Source organism: Dermacentor silvarum, chromosome 6 (assembly GCF_013339745.2).
Source record: "Dermacentor silvarum isolate Dsil-2018 chromosome 6, BIME_Dsil_1.4, whole genome shotgun sequence".
NCBI classification, from domain to species: domain Eukaryota; kingdom Metazoa; phylum Arthropoda; class Arachnida; order Ixodida; family Ixodidae; genus Dermacentor; species Dermacentor silvarum.
The window spans coordinates 75,283,436-75,301,528 of record NC_051159.1 but is presented as its reverse complement, the minus strand read 5'-3'; the positions used below and the strand labels follow the sequence as shown (position 1 = coordinate 75,301,528).

General features: G+C 45.7%; 1 protein-coding gene across 1 annotated transcript; it reads right to left on the bottom strand.

The window, feature by feature from the left end:
* Nucleotides 1–10,354: 10,354 nt before the first annotated feature.
* Nucleotides 10,355–18,093, bottom strand: LOC125946125 (uncharacterized). Its single transcript, XM_049668614.1, has 4 exons — nt 17,938–18,093; nt 13,037–13,181; nt 10,933–11,061; nt 10,355–10,826 (listed from the first exon to the last, which is right to left on the bottom strand). The coding sequence occupies exons 1-4, from the start codon at nt 18,012–18,014 to the stop codon at nt 10,734–10,736; spliced, it is 444 nt and encodes a 147-aa protein (XP_049524571.1). The 5' UTR covers nt 18,015–18,093; the 3' UTR covers nt 10,355–10,733.

Below are 18,093 nucleotides of genomic sequence, written 5' to 3'. Positions count from 1 at the left end.
GCCGCCTAAAAAAGAAAAACAAGGTAAGCCTATAGCCCAGTACAATAGTGGCCTAGCCAAGTGCAATCACTTCTCTGGAAAGCGCTTTTTCGTCGCATACATCATTCCGCGTGCACGTGCCGACGCCGATTTACGAAAAAATACACAGATATGCGCAGATTGGCTTGCCCCCTAAAAAAGAAAAACAAGGTAAGCCTATAGCCCAGTACAATAGTGGCCTAGCCAAGTGCAATCACTTCTCTGGAAAGCGCTTTTTCGTCGCATACATCATTCCGCGTGCACGTGCCGACGCCGATTTACGAAAAAATACACAGATATGCGCAGATTGGCTTGCCCCCTAAAAAGAAAAACAAGGTAAGCCTATAGCCCAGTACAATAGTGGCCTAGCCAAGTGCAATCACTTCTCTGGAAAGCGCTTTTTCGTCGCATACATCATTCCGCGTGCACGTGCCGACGCCGATTTACGAAAAAATACACAGATATGCGCAGATTGGCTTGCCCCCTAAAAAGAAAAACAAGGTAAGCCTATAGCCCAGTACAATAGTGGCCTAGCCAAGTGCAATCACTTCTCTGGAAAGCGCTTTTTCGTCGCATACATCATTCCGCGTGCACGTGCCGACGCCGATTTACGAAAAAATACACAGATATGCGCAGATTGGCTTGCCCCCTAAAAAAGAAAAACAAGGTAAGCCTATAGCCCAGTACAATAGTGGCCTAGCCAAGTGCAATCACTTCTCTGGAAAGCGCTTTTTCGTCGCATACATCATTCCGCGTGCACGTGCCGACGCCGATTTACGAAAAAATACACAGATATGCGCAGATTGGCTTGCCCCCTAAAAAGAAAAACAAGGTAAGCCTATAGCCCAGTACAATAGTGGCCTAGCCAAGTGCAATCACTTCTCTGGAAAGCGCTTTTTCGTCGCATACATCATTCCGCGTGCACGTGCCGACGCCGATTTACGAAAAAATACACAGATATGCGCAGATTGGCTTGCCCCCTAAAAAAGAAAAACAAGGTAAGCCTATAGCCCAGTACAATAGTGGCCTAGCCAAGTGCAATCACTTCTCTGGAAAGCGCTTTTTCGTCGCATACATCATTCCGCGTGCACGTGCCGACGCCGATTTACGAAAAAATACACAGATATGCGCAGATTGGCTTGCCCCCTAAAAAAGAAAAACAAGGTAAGCCTATAGCCCAGTACAATAGTGGCCTAGCCAAGTGCAATCACTTCTCTGGAAAGCGCTTTTTCGTCGCATACATCATTCCGCGTGCACGTGCCGACGCCGATTTACGAAAAAATACACAGATATGCGCAGATTGGCTTGCCCCCTAAAAAAGAAAAACAAGGTAAGCCTATAGCCCAGTACAATAGTGGCCTAGCCAAGTGCAATCACTTCTCTGGAAAGCGCTTTTTCGTCGCATACATCATTCCGCGTGCACGTGCCGACGCCGATTTACGAAAAAATACACAGATATGCGCAGATTGGCTTGCCCCCTAAAAAAGAAAAACAAGGTAAGCCTATAGCCCAGTACAATAGTGGCCTAGCCAAGTGCAATCACTTCTCTGGAAAGCGCTTTTTCGTCGCATACATCATTCCGCGTGCACGTGCCGACGCCGATTTACGAAAAAATACACAGATATGCGCAGATTGGCTTGCCCCCTAAAAAAGAAAAACAAGGTAAGCCTATAGCCCAGTACAATAGTGGCCTAGCCAAGTGCAATCACTTCTCTGGAAAGCGCTTTTTCGTCGCATACATCATTCCGCGTGCACGTGCCGACGCCGATTTACGAAAAAATACACAGATATGCGCAGATTGGCTTGCCCCCTAAAAAAGAAAAACAAGGTAAGCCTATAGCCCAGTACAATAGTGGCCTAGCCAAGTGCAATCACTTCTCTGGAAAGCGCTTTTTCGTCGCATACATCATTCCGCGTGCACGTGCCGACGCCGATTTACGAAAAAATACACAGATATGCGCAGATTGGCTTGCCCCCTAAAAAAGAAAAACAAGGTAAGCCTATAGCCCAGTACAATAGTGGCCTAGCCAAGTGCAATCACTTCTCTGGAAAGCGCTTTTTCGTCGCATACATCATTCCGCGTGCACGTGCCGACGCCGATTTACGAAAAAATACACAGATATGCGCAGATTGGCTTGCCCCCTAAAAAAGAAAAACAAGGTAAGCCTATAGCCCAGTACAATAGTGGCCTAGCCAAGTGCAATCACTTCTCTGGAAAGCGCTTTTTCGTCGCATACATCATTCCGCGTGCACGTGCCGACGCCGATTTACGAAAAAATACACAGATATGCGCAGATTGGCTTGCCCCCTAAAAAAGAAAAACAAGGTAAGCCTATAGCCCAGTACAATAGTGGCCTAGCCAAGTGCAATCACTTCTCTGGAAAGCGCTTTTTCGTCGCATACATCATTCCGCGTGCACGTGCCGACGCCGATTTACGAAAAAATACACAGATATGCGCAGATTGGCTTGCCCCCTAAAAAAGAAAAACAAGGTAAGCCTATAGCCCAGTACAATAGTGGCCTAGCCAAGTGCAATCACTTCTCTGGAAAGCGCTTTTTCGTCGCATACATCATTCCGCGTGCACGTGCCGACGCCGATTTACGAAAAATACACAGATATGCGCAGATTGGCTTGCCCCCTAAAAAAGAAAAACAAGGTAAGCCTATAGCCCAGTGCAATAGTAGCCTAGCCAAGTGCAATCACTTCTCTGGAAAGCGCTTTTTCGTCGCATACATCATTCCGCGTGCACGTGCCGACGCCGATTTACGAAAAAATACACAGATATGCGCAGATTGGCTTGCCCCCTAAAAAAGAAAAACAAGGTAAGCCTATAGCCCAGTACAATAGTGGCCTAGCCAAGTGCAATCACTTCTCTGGCAACCGCTGATTCGTCGCATACATCACTGCTCATGCACTTGCCGTCGCCGATTTACGCAAAAAATTCATGAGCCATTCCGCGCTTTTAAGATAGAAGACCGGCTAAGCTGTTTAGCACACGGCACAGAGGTGACAGAATTTTTGAACGAAGGTACGAGCATGTTTATTGTCCTGATCGGTGGTCATCGCGATGATAGGTACAGACACACATTTGCGTAACAACTCTGTTAAGTGCGTCCATTACCTAAAACCACGAGGTCGCGGGATCGAATCCCGGCCACGGCGGCTGCATTTCGATGGGGGCGAAATGCGAAAATATCCGTGTACTTAGATTTAGGTGCACGTTAAAGAACCCCAGGTGGTCCAAATTTCCGGAGTCCCCCACTACGGCGTGCCTCATAATCAGATCGTGGTTTTGGCATGTTAAACCCCGTAATTTATTATTTATTACCTAAAACCATGAATGGCTCATACCCCTTTAAGCATTGGCTCATACCCCTGTAAACGCGGTCTCCCCATTACAACGACAGAAGATGAGCGAAATTCTACGCTGGTATGATGAGCGCCAACGAGCCAGCGTTGGAAGAAGTCGACGAACGCGTGAGCAGTGGCACGAGCGCGAGGCAAAGGCGAGGCAAGAGGCGAGAGAGAGAGAGAGAGAGAGAGTGAACTTTATTCAGAACCAGCAGTTTAGTCGGCTGGGCCTAGGCCTCCCATGATGGGACGTCGAGGTCTTGCCTGTTCGCTGCTTCGTAGGCCTGCTGGATAGCCCAGAGTTGGTCGTCGAGATGGGAGCTGCGCAGGGCGGCGTGCCATCTCGACGAGAGGGTCACGGGATTAAGGTCTGGGTATTTATGTTTGCACTCCCATAGCATGTGGAGGAGTGTTGCTGGTTGAGTTTTACAGATCTTGCACGTGTGGCTTGTGTAGGTGTCGGGATATATGATGTGATATCATGTTAGCGAGAGGTATGTATTGGTCTGTAACAGGCGAAGGGTGGTTGCCTGTGCTCTGTTTAACTTGCCGTGAGAGGTGGGAAAGATTCTTCTTGCGAGGTAAACTGACTTCACAAGGTCATTGTATCTTGTAAGGCGGTCGCGTCCTGCGGGTGCACATGTACCATCTCCGGTACGGTTGGCTAGTTCTCGTGCTACGGAGTGTGTAACCTCGTTGAGGTTGGTGAGGTGCGGGTGGACATCACCGGCGTGTGCTGGGATCCAGACGAGGGTGATTCGAATTTCAGATGAATGCGGGGCTTGATCTAAGATACGGAGTGATTGTTGAGAAATACGACCCTTGATGTAGTTGTTGATTGCCGTGCGAGAATCGCTCACTATGGTGTGACAGGGTGGGTGAAGAGTGGCCAGGGCGACGGCCACTTCCTCGGCCGTCTCGGCATTTTGGATAACGAGGCTGGCAGCTTGTTGGAGTACGCCGCCTGCTGTGATGACCGCCGCAAGAGGCGAGCTCGCTAACTTTTTCTGTACCTCACAGCGACCTTGAAACATAGAGATTTAAGGCTTTCGCCTTAAAAAATTGCTGGAGTAGAAGCCGCCTATACCTACCCATAAAGGAGAGTGAAGCCGCGGCGGCCATTGTGTGGTGAGCAAGAAACCGGCTCTTTAGTATATCGTGTGCGTTCGCTGCCGTTTTCTGCCTCAAATGATCACCATTACTAAAGTGGAATTTGGGGGTGGGCCAACTTGAAATTTGAACGTGGGCTAAATTGAAGTTTGGGGGTTGCGAGCAGGGTTAATCCAATACGCAGGATTGAACCATGCTCGTAGCAATCTGGCTGGACGCATACGAAGGTTTTGCAGAGGCACGGTTGTCCAGGAAAGATCAGCGTGCACTGCAGTCGCTGCACACAGTCCGGCGGCCGCCGAGCTTTCTGCCCACAACAATATGGCGGCGCTGGCTTCACTTGAAGAGCGCCCTTTTCACTCCAGCAATTTTAAATTGAAAGCTTTAAATGCTTCATCAGACGGCGGCCTTGAAAACGCGGCGTGCGGTACACAAATTGTTTTCAAGTTAGTTTGTAGCGAACCAACTTGGAGATATAAAAAATGCCCCCTAAAAAATAAAAACAAGGTAAGCCTATAGCCCAGTACAATAGTGGCCTAGCCAAGTTGCAATCACTTCTCTGGAAAGCGCTTTTTCGTCGCATACATCATTCCGCGTGCACGTGCCGACGCCGATTTGCGAAAAAATACACAGATATGCGCAGATTGGCTAGCCGCCTAAAAAAGAAAAACAAGGTAAGCCTATAGCCCAGTACAATAGTGGCCTAGCCAAGTGCAATCACTTCTCTGGCAACCGCTGATTCGTCGCATACATCACTGCTCATGCACTTGCCGTCGCCGATTTACGCAAAAAATTCATGAGCCATTCCGCGCTTTTAAGATAGAAGACCGGCTAAGCTGTTTAGCACACGGCACAGAGGTGACAGAATTTTTGAACGAAGGTACGAGCATGTTTATTGTCCTGATCGGTGGTCATCGCGATGATAGGTACAGACACACATTTGCGTAACAACTCTGTTAAGTGCGTCCATTACCTAAAACCACGAGGTCGCGGGATCGAATCCCGGCCACGGCGGCTGCATTTCGATGGGGGCGAAATGCGAAAATATCCGTGTACTTAGATTTAGGTGCACGTTAAAGAACCCCAGGTGGTCCAAATTTCCGGAGTCCCCCACTACGGCGTGCCTCATAATCAGATCGTGGTTTTGGCACGTTAAACCCCGTAATTTATTATTTATTACCTAAAACCATGAATGGCTCATACCCCTTTAAGCATTGGCTCATACCCCTGTAAACGCGGTCTCCCCATTACAACCACAGAAGATGAGCGAAATTCTACGCTGGTATGATGAGCGCCAACGAGCCAGCGTTGGAAGAAGTCGACGAACGCGTGAGCAGTGGCACGAGCGCGAGGCAAAGGCGAGGCAAGAGGCGAGAGAGAGAGAGAGAGTGAACTTTATTCAGAACCAGCAGTTTAGTCGGCTGGGCCTAGGCCTCCCACGATGGGACGTCGAGGTCTTGCCTGTTCGCTGCTTCGTAGGCCTGCTGGATAGCCCAGAGTTGGTCGTCGAGATGGGAGCTGCGCAGGGCGGCGTGCCATCTCGACGAGAGGGTCACGGGATTAAGGTCTGGGTATTTATGTTTGCACTCCCATAGCATGTGGAGGAGTGTTGCTGGTTGAGTTTTACAGATCTTGCACGTGTGGCTTGTGTAGGTGTCGGGGTATATGATGTGATATGTTAGCGAGAGGTATGTATTGGTCTGTAACAGGCGAAGGGTTGTTGCCTGTGCTCTGTTTAACTTGCCGTGAGAGGTGGGAAAGATTCTTCTTGCGAGGTAAACTGACTTCACAAGGTCATTGTATCTTGTAAGGCGGTCGCGTCCTGCGGGTGCACATGTAGCATCTCCGGTACGGTTGGCTAGTTCTCGTGCTACGGAGTGTGTAACCTCGTTGAGGTTGGTGAGGTGCGGGTGGACATCACCGGCGTGTGCTGGGATCCAGACGAGGGTGATTCGAATTTCAGATGAATGCGGGGCTTGATCTAAGATACGGAGTGATTGTTGAGAAATACGACCCTTGATGTAGTTGTTGATTGCCGTGCGAGAATCGCTCACTATGGTGTGACAGGGTGGGTGAAGAGTGGCCAGGGCGACGGCCACTTCCTCGGCCGTCTCGGCATTTTGGGTAACGAGGCTGGCAGCTTGTTGGAGTACGCCGCCTGCTGTGATGACCGCCGCAAGAGGCGAGCTCGCTAACTTTTTCTGTACCTCACAGCGACCTTGAAACATAGAGATTTAAGGCTTTCGCCTTAAAAAATTGCTGGAGTAGAAGCCGCCTATACCTACCCATAGAGGAGAGTGAAGCCACGGCGGCCATTGTGTGGTGAGCAAGAAACCGACTCTTTAGTATATCGTGTGCGTTCGCTGCCGTTTTCTGCCTCAAATGATCACCATTACTAAAGTGGAATTTGGGGGTGGGCCAACTTGAAATTTGAACGTGGGCTAAATTGAAGTTTGGGGGTTGCGAGCAGGGTTAATCCAATACGCAGGATTGAACCATGCTCGTAGCAATCTGGCTGGACGCATACGAAGGTTTTGCAGAGGCACGGTTGTCCAGGAAAGATCAGCGTGCACTGCAGTCGCTGCACACAGTCCGGCGGCCGCCGAGCTTTCTGCCCACAACAATATGGTGGCGCTGGCTTCACTTGAAGAGCGCCCTTTTCACTCCAGCAATTTTAAATTGAAAGCTTTAAATGCTTCTTCAGACGGCGGCCTTGAAAACGCGGCGTGCGGTACACAAATTGTTTTCAAGTTAGTTTGTAGCGAACCAACTTGGAGATATAAACAGGCCATATCTCCTAGTCTGATTACAATCGACATCGTAAAGTTGTCGTGTCAACTGAAGGAGGTTAAGCACAAGGGAATTTCTCACATGCATCTGAAACGAAATCAATTCCTCCTGGGAGTCAAACCCACAATCTTGGTGTTAATTAAGGCACAGTTAATTAAGATAGTTATTAAGGCACTAAAGCTCTTTGGTGGGAGTCAAACCCACGAGCTTGGGTGGAAGTGACAACGCATTCGAATGCGAATGTCAAGTAATTTATTGAATCTGTCTTGAGCGCGCAAGCTTTCGCCTTCACCCTCTTTGGCGTATGCTAAAGTGTCTCAATTTTTTTATATCCTCCTAGGGTTGTGCCGAGGGGCGCCAACGAGCCAGCTGTGGAAGAAGACGACAATGCTCGAGCCATTGCTGATGATGATTATTTTTGGTCTACGCGCTCGGTCTACGCACGCAGAGATCCGCTGGAAACTAGCGCATAACAGCTCCGCTGTAAATGTAACATCCAAGTATCGTGCGTTCCAACTAAAATACATGGCTCTTAAATACACCACTATTGTATGAGTAGGACTTTCGCAAAATTCGTGTAAATATTCAAATGAATTCATGTAAGGTTTAAATAATATAACAAATTTGTCATTTCGATGTAATAATTTTGCAGTTTACAGAACTGAGATATCTGCTGTAGGGGCAGAGTTACATATCTGTAAACTTCGTGTTTCTATGTTTTGTCAAACATTCCAATTTTGAAATTTTTTAGACATATTGAGATACTAAATGAGAATCCCGCTTAAGCAGTCACTAAAATTTCACTTTCTCTCGCAAATGCAATACATTTCAGTAGAATCGACCTAAGGCGTCATCTCAGAAAAGCATTTCTACGTTTTACATGTACTTGAATAGGCGTCGTCGGAGTTGGCCCCGATATAAATATTCCTTTTAAGGCTTGCTTGCTAGTCGTAAGCACGAGGAACATTATACGGGCGGAAGAGAATAGGCAACAGAAACGAAGAAACGAGTGCATTGTAAAACTGTCGAAATAAACTCTGGTAACATCCTTCTCCTCGTCTTCACTTGAGTCCACGTCCGAAATGTTTCCCGGTGCATTTCCTCCAGAATCTGTTCGGCGCGTTACTTGTTCGCAACATCGAGTTCTTTCTCATGAAACAAAGAAGAAAGCAGTGCAAGCGACACTACAGAAATATGCGAGCTGGTCTCCAGCTAGCAAAGTCAAGCCATGCTTCGCACAGTGCGTTCCAAGCACGTTCATTACGACGTTTTGTATGCGTTTGGGACCACACACAAATTGGAACACAGACAGGACAACCGCTACGTGCGGGTCTTATAGGTTGGTCTTGATACACTCTCGTGATCACGATTTCCGAGGCTAATTTCTTAAAGCTGCAGGAAATTCCGACAATGCACAAAAGAAAAGAATAATAAAGATAGCTTACCTGGCGAGGTCTGACAGTGTGTTATCATGCTGATCACTCTGGACATTAGTTTTATATACTAACGCTATATGGCACAGGACACTCCATAGTTGCAAGACGAATAGAAAAAAAATTTGCTAGAGCCTCGCAACTAACGGTCTCTGTAATATTCTCTGGGTCAAGCTCATACGTAAGCTCATGATGCACACAACTGTATACTCCTAAGACTTGTGGTCCGAAGACGTAGTATTTCATGCCACCATAAAAAAAAAGAGATAGCAGGCCCTGATATGACACTCAATACATTATACAAATCACGTGTATTTATAAGCAAGCATATCTACAATTTGAAAAATAGGAATACGAGGAGGTAAGATAGGATGAGTTAAGCTGGCTAAGAATGCAACCATTAGGTCAGAAATACTCTTGTCCCTGGCAAACTTGGTAACTGCCGAAGGTCAGAAGGGAAGAAAACCACAAGGTCACGTGGGCTGACAGTCCGAGCACCAACGCCTTTCCTCCAGCTTCGAGCGGGATGAGCCTTCCTTTTATCCGAGGCAAGCAGACACATGTACTGAGGTGTTCCAATAGAAGTGGAAACTACATGGTAATCCATGCCCGGAAAAGGTTGCTTTGCGTGTCGATTCATGCAGTGCGCAGCACTGCACCGGAAGTTGCAAATAGACAAGTGCGGCTGCAATCTGCAGCACTGCCTCGTGACATTACAATAGATTCATCTCGGTAGACGGGCAATGTACCACAGAGTCGCCACATCTGATGGTTTCGGGTGGCGGGAGTCACAATAGCCCTTTTACTGGCAGAAAGTGTGTTCACAAAGGGGATGTATATTTGCGCTCCGTGACGTATGAGCGTGCCACGTGGTACAAGCACGATCAAAACAGTATACACAGTGTTGCCGCTACGAGAATAACAATAAAGACGCAGGAAGCAAAACATAGTTTAATACATTTTTATTGAAAATCACTGCTGCGCCACACATTTTAATTGAGTTCATTGATTACTATGTGTTCCCATATATAAAAGAGTAGATTAAGCTTGTTCAACATTGCGTGCATGTCATTCGTTTTATTTTTGTTCCGGTAGCACTCAAGGTTTGGAGATTAAAGTGTCCCGCACCAGGTTCGGGTATTAGGAACAAACAACTAAGCCCTGGCACGAATAGGTCGCGTGGTTACGAAATACAGATACCGCGACAAGAGCTGACAATTCGCCTGCAATCCTGCGTAATCTTACTGTCAGGGCATTCATTCTTGTCACGAACGTATACGACGAGGTCGTATCTCTCGCCTACGCGTTACTGATCCCACCTGCCAGCACAAACTGGGGTTCCTCCGAGAGGCAGTGTGCGCACAATGACCACCGATAATGCGCCGGCCAGCAAAAGCTGGAAAGAAAGTGAGAGAAGTAAAAAGAAAATGGAGTTTGTGAAACGTGACGCGGTCCCTCGCCCGCCCGTGCTATCCCAGAGTGTATACCCGGCACAGGTCAGGCGCCCAATCAAGAGTCGTCGCCACAACGTAAGACCATCACAATCGTTTCCTGCCACCCTTTCTCCATCACTAGAGCGACCACATTTCAGCTCCCCCGGACAAATAAGGGAGCCGAAATAAACCAAATGTTTTCTCTCTCTGTCTCGCTCGCGGCTCCGAAAAGGCAGAAGACAGGAGTCACAGGACGGAATGTTGCATGCGTATACTTTAGTTGCCGCAACAGAAGGATCATGTGCGGCGGAGGGGGTATCTACCTCCTCACACCATCAACTCGCCACTTTTCACTTGCTTTTATCTCCGCCATTAACAAGCCCTCATGAAACGTTATGGTGGCTGAGCACTCCTAGAACATCGCTTTACAACTTCAAGTGTAAAACAAAAGTTGCCAACAGAGCCTGGCGTGGGATCATTTGACAAACTCATTCGTTTCTTTTTCTTTTTTGTTGATTATTTGATGGGGTAATGAAAGTGATGCCAATTTACCTGAATAAATAAATATTCTGCTTGAGGGCTGCGCTTTGTCCAAATTCACTTTAACTCGACCACCGAGTTTTCGACATCACTGCCAAAAGTCAGGACATGATTCTCTTTGACACGTGTGCATTTACCGTTCAAGCAGATCTGCAAAAGTAAGATACGAAAACCACAGTTTGTTAACTGTTGGTGACTCTGTAATGACTGAAGAAAACTAATTGCACTATGTCTATGTGTGTGCACGTAGGCTTACCATACGCGGTTTGGTTTTGTCGCAAGGTGTGCCATCAGGTGCATCGTTGATAATTAGTATGTGTGGTCTTGCGGGGTCACTACATGTGATGACGCACTTCTCTAGGCTCTGTGTTGACGGGTCAAAAGGCTGAAAGAAAGTTATCTAATATAATTTTTGGGAAGGAATAAATGCCCACAAGTCAAACATTACCACGATATGACTCGGAGAGTATTTCCTTGTATTTGTCGACAAGGCAGTGCTAGGTAGCGAAGTGCGTATGCACCGTGTTATTTTGCTTATATAAGTACAGATTACAACGGGAGCTACAGGTGATTTTGTGGGCCAATCGCGCAAATAAAATACAAAGATCCAATTTTTTAAATTGTTTGATAATAACCAAATATAGAAAGCAAATACTGTAGAAGTGGGCAAAAGAAATCTTACGAAGGGCCTGTGTCGCAAAACTTATGCTGGACCCGAAAAAGTATCAGAAATGGTAGCCGAATGAATCTGACTTCATTTAGAAGGTGAGAACAGCCTGTTCCTAAAAACTATAGCGAGAAAGCGGAAATCTCAAACGCCTTATTTTAGGGCAAAGCCAAAATCGCATTTATGTTATTTCACTCGGAGACAAAGAAATGTTAAAAATAGACGACCATTTTCATCTAACATCTGACAGCTATCTCGTAAAGCCCATCTGTCATACAAATTTGTTTATGTCATCGTCGACTACAATTTCAAACTTGGTCTACATAAGTACGCTGTAGTTTAAAAACGCGATATTGTGTTCGCGTTATCTCTACATACCGCCCCTTCATTACATTGAAATTACTCATTAGTACTTCTTACGCCTGCATGTATCCCTGTGCTGGCATATGGGGCACCGCACACACGATGCATATAACACCCTATTTACGTTGCAAAGAGCTCTGCGCTAAGGGACGTTTAATTGATACATTTACAGCGCCGAGTTGCTTAAGTCACTTAGTATTTTTTAATTGGTTACATATAATATTGCCTCCTTGATGTACTAAATTATTACCGATAAACAGCGATTATCAGCAATTTCGTTTCATCATTTGCAGCATACAAACAGCTTTAACGCCCACCACTGTCTTTAACGAATACCGACATTTAACACTAGCGATGACCATCATAGCTTAAAATATACAAGAATAATATTATGTAATAGTCGTAGTATTGGCACCAAGCTTGCCCCGTCACTTTATTTCGAAAGTATTTGAAAAAAACTTTTCCTTACTCATTAGTACTGCAGGCAACGATATTTCGCAGAACAGGGAAAAATAGTTTTGAAAAAATATGTGGTCAGTACAAACTGATTTACCACACCACCTAAGCTTCATTTTAATCGTTTCCAGTGACGGTGAACGCATGCGCTGAAGATCAATATTAAGATCAAGACGCCATGGACTAAAACAGTGTTTGTAGCGAGCAGAACAAGATGCAGGCTGTAAACAGAATGTGATCATGGAGACGAAGAGACAGTCTCAGTACTCGGGATGCAGACTTGAACCAAAATCCTTGACTTGAAACAACTATAGGAATGAAACGTCCTTCCCGGAACCGCTGAGTTCAAGCTACTGTGGCATATATGCCAGTAATTGCATACTCAGATGTCAAAGCAACTGTTAAATTCAATCCTGGGGTTTTACGTGCCAAAAAATAAAGCCATCACATATGCTTGTGAGGCACGTCGCCGTGGAGACTCGAAAATAATTATGACCACCTTGTTTTTTAACGATGACAGAAATGCGTATGTCGTCTCCATATAATTGCTATCGCAATAAAATAAAATAAACGAATCGTTATTATTGAGAAAAATTCAAGGCTGGTAAGTTTCATTTACACTCCAACAAAATGTTGTTAGACTCATAATATTTTGGAATACACAAACAAGCCTAATTATCTTTTATGTTTTGGTGCGTATGCAAAAGCCAATCATACATTTAGCTGCAAAAATAGGCGTCACAAAAGCGAGCGCGGAATATTATGTCTCGTTTGCACGTGTAGATGTTGCAGTATTTGCCAATATTTATTCATTATCTTTTCTGTTTTAAAAAAATAATTTATACCTTGGTATCGCAGTGGAGATGAGACTTACTTCTTTGTAACCTGTTCCTGGATATTCCGTATAGTGCCGCTGGCAAAATACGTCCAGTGAAGGTCGGGTCTCGTTCACATCGGGAAACGTTAATTTCTTACTCTCCCTTGAACTATTCTTAGTTAAGCAGTCTGTTTTCCCCATCCTAATTGAAAAAGAAAACATGGCCTTAAAAAAAGGAGAAAAGGCCAATGGCTGTCGATGAGGATACGGAATAACACTGCAAAATACCAACAGCAGTAAACCATAGATCAGCAAAAACTACGCATAAACCACTGATTTGGTAGCCGTATGCAAGTTTGCACGCTAATCCCAGCCATGCATTCTATTGAGACGAAATCAAGTTCTTGTAATGCCACATCTTGATTGGCATGGAAAGCTGGCGTGACACGAAATTGCGGTCACTTTTTGTCACCGAGGCGATTAGAGTCGCAAGAAATAATCCAATGAAATTTGCGGCAGAAATTATGTCACGATGAGTGTCAATGTTAATGCGATTAGCGATCAAAGAATGCAGCGACACGGCGCACTGCCGCCGTCGAAACACGTCATGTTTGAGGTGTGTACTGCAGATGGGCTTCTGCCTCGCACTTCCGTCTGGACGTGCTGGGTCACCTAGCGGAGTCGTCGTGAAGTCCACGCGTCGCCTCCGAGATTTGTGGCGCGCCGGTGCGTGCGAACGCTGAGCATTATTCCCTCGCTGGTCACGTGTTGGGGAAAGTGCTTGCAAATTTGGCATGGTTACTGGCCAACGACCCCAAGGGTATTCTGCAGTATAAGAGGGGATGCGACTACGCAGCATCCTATTTGGGAGTGCCGTTGGAAAATTATAATGATAGTGAGCCATTGTGGGGGCGGAAAGCCATCCAAGTTTGCGAAAAGTCTGACAACCAAAAGTGATTTTATTGGTCCAGTTTTGCAAGAGCAATGATGTGTAATTTGTTTTAGTGCGAAGCGCTTTAGGGGCCTGGGCTGTGGGCGTCCGTCGTGATCACGCTCCGCGCATGTGCTCAAAACAGGGTCAAAACAGGTTCAGAATTGATCAAAACTGGTTCAAAGTAAACTAACATGATTCAGAATAAATTAAAAGACAGGAATATTCAGGCGTTAAGCGCATTAATTAGCAGAAACTCGTTAAAATTGCTTCCGAAACGCCAGACTGGTACCAGCGCAGCGCAAGAGTGGGCTCCACCACACCACAAGCACTCGATAGCTCCTCCCTCCAGCGCTACTCCTGCACCGGCGCATCACTGCTTCGCACTTCCCCAGGTTTCACGTTAGTGGAGCTGCATTAGCGCAGGATTTGAACTATAGAAGCTGCGGATTTGAGCGAAATTGGAGCTACATTAAGCGCTGGATTTGAGCAGGATTCGAGCTGGATTGGAACTGCACTTGAGCTGCATTCTGCAACTGCACGGAGTTGTCACTAATCGTCCGACCGCAGCCGAAGCCAATGTTAGAGTGCTGCAACCGTTTCGTGCGAGTTTCGCTTCTGTCTCGTCCGTCTGCTGAGGACTTCGAGTCTAATTTTAATAGGCAAACTATGCTAAATAATGTAAGTAAGTCTTTGTTCACGTGTAAATGTGCAAAAATTGGATAGAGTTTTCGCCATTTTCATTTGGGGATCTACGTGGGAGCGCACATGGCGAACTAACATATTTCATCGTGCATGCTACGGAGGATTGAGTTTATCGCACCTCTATCTGGGACAGCTAGTTAACAGGTTTATGTTTTATCGAGATGTCTCAGAGCTGTTTCTGCGGACTGTTTGTCAAGTTAGACTGGGAAGCGCATTGCTTAATTTAGTAGTTGGGTAGCAAAGTATGCCAGAAGGCCCGTGGATACTTAAAAGAGGTCTACCTGTCGTGTATTTTCCTACAGGCTCGCTTTTCATTAGGCTACCCTTGGACTGGTTAACGAAAAAAATATATTAATATCTATGTGATATTGTCTTACGAGCTCCTCTGTATAGATCACACTACTGTGTAGGGCCATTGGCAAGTTTTCCTAAATGAGTTAAAAACATGAATGTACCAGGAGGGGTTAAAACAATTTTCTTCGAGTTGCATACAAGTACGTTATATGTTAAGGCTTATCTCGAGGAAAAGGAATATTTTGTACCTCGGGGGACTCACTGGTTCATTGTCGGAATCCAGAAACAATTTATCACGCATTTCATGATTTTTGAGAAGCATTTTTCCTTTGGGATATCTTACAACGTGCCCTTAAAAAAGTCCTACACGTGGATGCTTCTGGAGTAATATTTTTGTCAGTTGAAAGTGAGGATGGTCTTTCATTTGACTTCATTATATTCTTAGACATTCACAGCATTTGGCAATCTAGGATGGCAGTTTGGAATGCTGACATAGGCGTGAAACTGGCAGCGTGCTAGGCTATATTGCAAGGGAAGCATCAGTGGAATTATATCTCTGTACCAGTCTCAAATCCCAGAGCCTGAATGATTCCCTAAAGTTGAAGCGTTGTCAAACACGCGTGAATTTTAACGCGATCGCGCAAAGTTAATTCCTAGAGACTGGTATCACAAATGCTATTGGTTACATACATACATACATACATGCATACATACATACATACATACATACCTACCTACCTACATACATACATACATACATACATACATACATACATACATACATACATACATACATACATACATACATACATACATACATACATACATACATACATACATACATACATACATACCGCACAGTGGATGAAGTGCCCAAGGAATGCAAAAATAATATATTGAAGATACCGAATGCACCTTAACCATTTTCCAATATACGCGCTATCGACTCGGTACCTGACACTCCAAATAAAACAGGTCGCACGTATTAGAGAGTAAGTTTATCTAAAGGTTATACGTTATATCTCTAGACTTATCTGGAAGAAAATGAATATTATGTACGTTGTGGGACTCACTGTTTCATTATCGCAAGCCAGACACGATCTATAGCGGCGATGCGAGGGAAGATTTCCCCGACTTCACAGTTTGGCTAAAACCTTTGCAGATTTTTTTCGTTTTCTGCTTTTCAAGTTAACCAGCCGAAGAACGTACAAAGTGCCCCAAATTTCCCCATTTCTTTCCCCATTCCCCAACATGCCCCCTTTCTTCTGATTTCGTAGGAATGGATCTGGATTTCAGGTGCAGGTTCTACAAGACGCCGTTCTGAAGACCCGGGAGCTATCGCACGCTTGGTAGTTTCAGAACTTTTGCTGACGACTTTTACCTCTCCCGGGAAATGCATAACCAGTCTGCATAGAAAAAACAGCAACATGCCAGTGCGTTGTGACGAAGTTCTGTCGTTGTCGTCATGTGGTAAGCAGCGATTTCTGTGGAATGTTTTCACATATGGGAACTTATTATTGCGACAATTATATGAACACTCCAAGCAAATTCCGAACGGACACTCCACGCGAATGCTCCAAGCAAAACGTATCGGCGTTGCTGTGAGGCTCGGCATATATTTACGTATATGTATGCCATATGCATATCCACGCCTTATATGCGGGTTAGTGCGTTTTGAATGTCCTTATTCATTTGTAATCCCGATTTATACTAATTACGTTTAAATTTCCCACTCCTCCTTGGGCCTGTCATGGCCTGCAGTACTGTGAAATAAATAAAATAAAGTTAGTGCGTTATTAATGTCCTTATTCATTTGTAATCCCGATTTATACTAATTACGTTTCAATTTCCCACTCCTCCTTGGGCCTGTCATGACCTGCAGTACTGTGAAATAAATAAAATAAAGAAATATGTACTGCTACACTATTCGATCCCTAAAGTTGCACATACCAGGTCTTACGTTCTTGACCAAATTAATCCTCGAAATTTTGAGAATGGCAGCCCATAAACGAAGGTCATCAAACGCAACCTTCACAGCGCATGTCTTTGATCTTAAATTTCTACAGGCTATTAAATACTAAATGTGCAAAAAACATGACAGTGATCTAATTTTACTGGCGCGGCTCTTTACGGGCAGCGTAGCGGAGCCTGTGCGATATCATTACAGGCTCTACCCGAGGTGTTAAAGCTTTTGAGGGTGCCAGAGTTTTTGCTGCACCCGTGTATGTCGCATACGCCTTAGTCGGACCCGCATATAGTTAGAACACCGACAGAGAAGTTCAAGCGCCACGCTAAAACTTGCTGTCGCAGTCAGTGCTTCGTCCTTCGGGCAAGACTACCATTTTTTTTTATTTATCCCAGATTCACTTTTGTGAATTGTAAAATAGCGCGTGGGTGATCGGTGCATTCGGCAAGTGGCTACAACGCTCCTACTCGGATTGAAACGATGGGGATCCAGCTCTAGGTCGAAACCAGAGAAACTGTGCTTCAGCGGAACGCATACAGCCCTTTGCCAGAGCAATCGGAGGCTGGAAGCGGGGACACGTCTAGCGCTTCTTCTGTTTTAAACGAACATGGAAGACCGACAAGGCGCGCAGCTGCCACTGCAGACGCCGCGACGCCAACAACGAAAATTGCAGCAGACAGGTGACCGGAACTCCGCAAGATCTCGTTCACGCTGCCGCGTAGAAGGTGAGTGCACTTCCGAGAACTCTGAGCGCGCACGTGGGCGAGTGGCATTCTAAAAAAAAAAAGGAAAAAGAACACGCAGCCAATTGTGTTCCGAGCGCTCGATTTCTACCAGCCGAATGCAAAGCGCGCCGCCAGAGCGCTCTAGAGTCCCCGAAAGCGACCAGCATGTACCATTAGAATGGAGTAATTTCGATCTAATTCTTCGCTTAAAATCAAATGTGAACAAACTTGATTTTTTACGTATGTTAAATGATAATTAATGGGGCAGCGGGCCCCAACACAGGGTAATTTCCTTGTCGCCTCCCCATTAGCATTTGTTGACATTAGGAAGACTCACAGCAGGAACTCTGCTACTTGGACGGTGCTGCAATATGAGAAATCTGGCCTCATCTTGTTGCTGAGGACTGGTGCCATGATGTGTTTCTCTCTGGCTGGGCATGTTCTTGGGTCGATCCGAATAGGTGAACCCTGGGGTAGTGTGGCGCCATCGTGC